This window comes from Vicia villosa, linkage group LG6 (genome assembly GCF_029867415.1).
Source record: "Vicia villosa cultivar HV-30 ecotype Madison, WI linkage group LG6, Vvil1.0, whole genome shotgun sequence".
NCBI lineage: Eukaryota > Viridiplantae > Streptophyta > Magnoliopsida > Fabales > Fabaceae > Vicia > Vicia villosa.
Genome location: NC_081185.1, coordinates 164,045,568 through 164,051,830, shown reverse-complemented (window position 1 = coordinate 164,051,830; position 6,263 = coordinate 164,045,568). Strand labels below are relative to the sequence as shown.

Genomic DNA, 6,263 nt, shown 5'->3' with positions numbered 1-6,263 from the left:
TTTAACAAATTTACTTAAAAAATATTACATATTTTTATAAATAAATGTATAAAATAAAATTGTAGCAGCTCCGACACCTATTGATTTTGCACCTTCTAACATCTCGAATGGAGAAAAACTCGTCACGCTCTTTCATTCACGATTTTTTGTTCTCGTCGCTTCAAAACCTCGTTCCTTTTCTCTTGGACATCTCACTTTAAATGCAATAAATGCATTCATTCTTTTTAGTAAAAGAAAGTCTCTCACGGATATCCTATTTGTAGATATGGGTCATCAAGAATTGCAATTACTAGAAGGGTCATGCTAACATGTGCCCTAAGGGCACATGTTAAGAGCTAAATGTAGAAACTTTTACTTAAAAATTGTGCATTGTTTTCATAAACTTTTTGTAATTAATGTGTTTATTACGTTTTCCAATATAAATTTACTATATTTAGGTTTCTTAACATGTGCCCTTGGGGCACATGTTAGCTTTATCCTTACTAGAATTAACTAAAAAAAGAGTGAGTTTTTGAGGAGGGCGGGCTTTGGCGGGCGGAGGATTTTAGCGGGGTGGGCTTTGGCGAGCGGCGGGCTTAAAATCCCAACCCAACCCGCCATTTTTTGACGGGTGCGCGGGCCGTCCCGACGGATCACGGCCCATTTTGCCACCCCTAGTTGAGGGTGTACAATAATCAAATTAAACTTCACAACTCTTTAATTGTCTGGATACAAATTTTCTATATTAATTTTAGATCGATAAAACGGGTGATTGTTTTTTATAAAGAGAACTTGGATCGAGGCCCAATGTGGTTAAATACCTCAACATCATGGTTAAGAGGACAATTTAAGTCTAATACAAAAAACCACACTTACAAATCTTCTCATCCCTACGTAAGCTAGGTCTTAACCCTGTAATAGATCTCAATTTGTTTTAACTTATAAACATTTTTATGATAATTCTTTCTAAATAAAGAAAATTTTAATGTTTTTACATATTAAAAAATATTAATTTTGACATTCAAAATCATAAATATACATTTTGAAGATTATAAATAGTAAAAATTACATATTATTTTAAAAGACATATCTCAAAAATAATTTTTATAAAAAATTATTCTAAATAGTTTTAAATTTAAATAAAATTTTCAATTTTGATATTAAAAAAATTAAAAAATTGAAATACTTACAATAGTATTTTATTTAAATTGATTTTTGATTTGATGGTTTTTCTATAAAAAATATTTGTTTCAGTTTTAAAAAAATTGATTTTTTTCTTTGTTTACAAAACCATTTTTCAAATTATTAAAAGTTCTTTATATTCGTTTTTTCTAAATTGAAACATTACTTTTGATATTATATAACATAAACAAACATTATTGAAGACCAAAACATAGTCAAAATCTCAATTTTAAAAAAAAAATGGTATTTCAAAAATAATTTTAATGAAAATCTATTTGAAATAACTTGAAAATTGAGTGATTTTATAAAATTTTAATATCCAATTTTTTTTTTTAATAAAAAGATTAAATACCTAAAATAATATTTTAAAAATAATTAGGGTTTTTCTAACCTATGCAACCTTGCATAGGATAAGAGACAATTAATACACCATTTTTTAAATATAAATTATCATATTTATTATTATTTATGTTGATCCATTATTTGGATAGGTGAGAGAAAATATAAAAGATTACTTTTTAAAAGAAAAATAATTAATATGATAATTTATATAGAAAGAAATAATGTATTAATTGCCCTTATTCTATGCAATGTTGCATAGGTTAGAAAAATCTAAATAATTATTCAAATTAAATTTTCATTAAAAAATGAAAAGTTTTTTTACATAAAATTATGTGACAATATAAATTTTTTTTTAAAAAAAAACCAAGTGTATCAAAACTAAAATCTAATTTTAATACTATTAAGTCTTTCAAGTAATTAAATATGTAAAAGTGATTTAAAATTAATTAAAGCCTTTCCTTTCTCTGTATTTTAGTCCAAATTTTGCAGGAAATACAATAAAGAGTTAATTTTCCTAAGTTAACCTCTTGCCCTTTTTTCCCCTAATATTTAATTTTCCTGCGTTAACCTCTTCGCAGGAAGCTTCAAATCAAGAGATCAAAAAGTAAAACGCAGCGTCACATAACCCACACATTCTTCTACACACACTCTAACGAACAAGATCGAAAAAACCCTAAAATTTCGAGATTCAATTTGAACCTTCTCAAAACCCTAATTTCACCGTTCCTTCAACCAGATCTCAAAATCATGGAGAAAGAGTTCAAAATCCCGCCGGTATCTTTCGCATCCGCCGGAAACCCGTCCATCGGCGACCCAAACAACCAACAACGCCGCGTACCAAGACCGCCGTTTCAACCTAACTCCGGCATCCCTTTCATGTCATTCGACATTGGCTCCGCCGCCGTTTCGACATCCTCCGGTCCTATATACTCCGGCCCCGGCATCGGTGGTGGTTCGGTTAACTTCGACGACGAGGAGCCTCTTCTCGACGAGCTCGGTATTCACCCGGATCAAATCTGGAGCAAAATCAGATCGGTTCTTAACCCGTTTCGTGTGAATCACACTGTGCACAAAGACGCTGATCTCTCTGGTCCTATTCTCCTCTACATGGCGTTCTGCCTGTTTCAATTACTCGCCGGAAAGATTCAATTCGGTGTGATATTAGGTTGGATCGTGGTCTCTTCGATCTTGTTATACGTTGTTTTCAACATGCTCGCTGGTCGAACCGGGAATTTGGATCTACATACCTGCACCAGTGTGGTTGGTTACTCTATGTTGCCGGTGGTGATTTTCTCTGCACTGTCGCTTTTTATTCCACAGGGAGGTTTCCTTGGAATCTCGATCGCTGCGGTTTTTGTTTTATGGGCCACTAGGGCTTCCACGGGTCTCGTGGTTTCTCTCACTGATGGTGGCGATGAACATCGTGGGTTGATAGCGTACGCGTGTTTCTTGATTTACACTTTGTTTTCGTTGCTTGTTATATTCTAGGAGTGTCTATGAGCTGAGATTGTTTGGATCAATGTGCTTATGTTTTTGGATTTAGTGAACATTTTTTTTCTTCTCACCTTGCATTATGAACCCTGTGATACTCTATTTCAGTCATATTATGATATAGAAAATGAAATTATTGCACTTGATTGTATATTTTCATTTTAAATGTAATCCTTAGGTAACATGTGATTGTTTGTGTGTGTGTCTGGTAGCATACTAGTATAGATAGTTACTTAATTATTGTTCTGGTTTTGGAAAATATGTTGCTTTTGGATCTGAGTAGACGCTCGCAAAGGCTAGTACATTACGAAAGTCCAATCCATTTAGGGTGTTTGTATGTGTGGTGCCAGGAAACTATATGTCGAATTATTGTTCTTAGTTAAACAGTTTTGGTACATAAATTTATGACAATCAAAATCAGAATGAATTCTAAGTGATCCTAAGTTTTAGCAATATGGCTTGACTAAGGGGATTTCAACGCAGAAGCTACATACTGAACTTTATTTTGCATACTTGAGTTTCAACATTTTACCTCTGGTGTGTAATTTTTTTTCACAAGGGTGTCTAGGTATTCATTTTGATGGGATCAATTTTAATGAGCTTAAAGTTTGCTCATGTTGCTCTTGACAGTATTATAGTTTCAAGACTCAACAATTTTCACAGTCGAAGTCTTCCAACATGCAAACTGACTCTTAGATATGAATTTTTAATTCAGTTGTGAGCATGTTGAAACCTACTCTTAATCTTATTCTTATTGGATTGTAATCAGAGAAAAATTGATCAGGGTATTTTTATCTTTGAAACTTGGCAGGTTCAAAGACAGATGATAATTTGAACCTCTCCCTCTTTATATAGAAGTGTTGATCTACATCTGATATAGAATATGGATTCTGTGATTTGAATTTAAATTTTGCTTGGCATTTTGAAGGCTAGTATGTCAAAAGAGAATTTTGTTTCACACACACACACATACACACACACACACATACACACACACACACACATGCACACACACACACATTTTGTGCTCTGTTAAGTTTCTATGTAAACCTTGAGTTTTGAGATCATTGATCCATGACGAGTATGATGAAAAATCTTGAGTTTTAAGAAGCTAACAGAATTTCATTGATTGATTTTCTGTTACATTATCGGGAGTGAAGTATTCCTTATATAGGACTGGACTACTAACTAAAGCTGAGAATATTTCAACTAATTGAACAACTCAAAATTCGTGCAAAAACTTGTAGTACAGTTGTTCATCAGCTTTCATAATATTTTGTGTGGGTGCCAAATATGGTTTTAGGAACTCAGATGATGTCTATGATATACTAATACTTGATAAACTAAGATTGACTAGATTATAACAAATTTGTTTTGATAACAAGGAAATCATTTCCAGGTAGATGGTTTTGAAGTACTTTTTATTTAATAATTAATACCATATCTAATTAGGAGCTGGTTATAGAAGTACTGCAGCATATAAACTCTAAAAATTACGTGTACTGTTTTTTACATGCTTTATGGTTGAGGTATGTTTTATACAACAATGATAATTCTTTATATTAGAAATAGCATCGCGCAAGCAAATAATAGTTGCTTATGTTTTATATAAACAAATAACATTTGCTGAAATCAATAAATTGGGATGGATTATTGTTACATGAGGAATAGTATCAATTTTGTATTTGGTGTTTAGTTAACTGTCTCATAGCTGTTGTGAAAAAGAAAACTATCACATAGCCATATTATAACAGAAAATAATAAGCCTTTAGTTAGCAGATATTGGGATGAAGTCAATGAGTTATATTAATAATTTAAGTAATAGCTAAAACTATATTATGCGATGGCAAGTTGATAGATCCCGATGATGTCATGAGTTATGATGAGAGACCAAAAGAGTGAGAAATAATAGAAAGAATGGAAAAAAGTTGAGGTGGAGGTAGGAGAGAGTGACTCAGGGAATGTTAGTGGAATTCGGCTATGTAGGATTTGTGTGTGAGAGAGGTGGTATCGAGCGGTTTTCATTTTCTGGTTAGGCAGAGAATTGCATTTTCTGAGAAGCTTAGCTCTGTGGGTAGTAGGGAGCCTTGTTCCCTTATGCATTTATCTTGCTTTCATCAAAAAATATCTCGTATTATCCATTGTTGACTTTTATTTCTTATAATATTTGATCATGTAGTCTCCACTAACATTTCCTGAGCCACTCTCTCCTACTGCCACCTCATATTTTTTTTCCTTTCCTTCTGTTCTTTCTCACACATGCCCTCAACTCTTTTGGTCCCTCATAGTTCTCTTGACATCATCAAGGGGTGTATCATAAGTGGACTACTAGACACTAATTAACATGCTGTAATTTTTGTTGTTATAGGTTAGGTTTTTTCTAGTATTAAAGCTGACTCGTAACCACTAAAACTAGGCTACTGTCTTGTGGCAAGGGGTTAGTTTGTCTTTTTAGTAAAGAGGCCAAGTTCAAGGGTTTTCTGTTTGCAACTGAATTCTTTGATCGATAGGGAAGCTGCTTTCTCCCGAAGATGTAGGTCATATTGACTGTACCTAAAAAATTCATGCTTTTGCTGTGTATTTTTCTTGTTGCGCGATTCTGCACATATCTCGTTTTTTGTTTCTGTTTCTGTCAACTGTGTTTCTGATGTTGCATGTCTTTCTGGCTGAGCATTTCTTCAGCTGCTGCTGATGCAGTATTAATGATTCTGCTTTCATGCTTCTAAATGTGTTTCTGCATAACTGCATTTGATTAGTTTTTGCCACAGTATAGTGTTTAATGCAATTACTGCATAACTGCATTTGATTAGCTTTTGCCACAGTATCTTGTTTAATGCAATTACTGCACAATTGCATTTTTGTTTTGCATGGTTCTTCAGTTGTGCACGTTCTGTTTTTGGATTGCATTTGTGCAGAATAAATTCTCGAAGGCTTTCTATTCTAATCGACTGATTAGAACTAACTGAAAATAAATGTAAGTTCTTAAAGTATAAGAAATAACACGCAAGTTCTTATTCTTTCTTTGAATTGAGCTTTTGACTGTTCGTAAGTGCATCCACATTTTAATTTGCTGTTGGATTTCAGCAAAGGAAACATCAACCCTGACTCAAACTAATACGAATTGATCCGACTCTATAAAAACCAAACCAAATTTAACATAACTTGGCCTGAAATCACCAATAACGTAAGTACTTATAACTTATAACGCAAGTACTTATTAGATACTTGCATTACATTTTTATTGTGACTCTTTAGGTATTAGTTATATA

The 6,263-nt window shown here is 32.9% G+C and overlaps 1 protein-coding gene across 1 annotated transcript; it reads left to right on the top strand.

Annotated features, from left to right (window-relative positions):
* Positions 1-2,011: 2,011 nt before the first annotated feature.
* On the top strand, positions 2,012-3,145 carry LOC131610976 (uncharacterized). Its single transcript, XM_058883084.1, has one exon. It carries the CDS (start codon positions 2,251-2,253, stop codon positions 2,989-2,991), a length of 741 nt encoding a protein of 246 aa, XP_058739067.1. The 5' UTR covers positions 2,012-2,250; the 3' UTR covers positions 2,992-3,145.
* Positions 3,146-6,263: the final 3,118 nt, after the last annotated feature.

What these genes read in the sequence shown, in the direction of transcription:
- LOC131610976 (XM_058883084.1), top strand. Translation starts at nt 2,251, where the DNA reads ATGGAGAAAGAGTTCAAAATCCCGCCGGTATCTTTCGCATCCGCCGGA.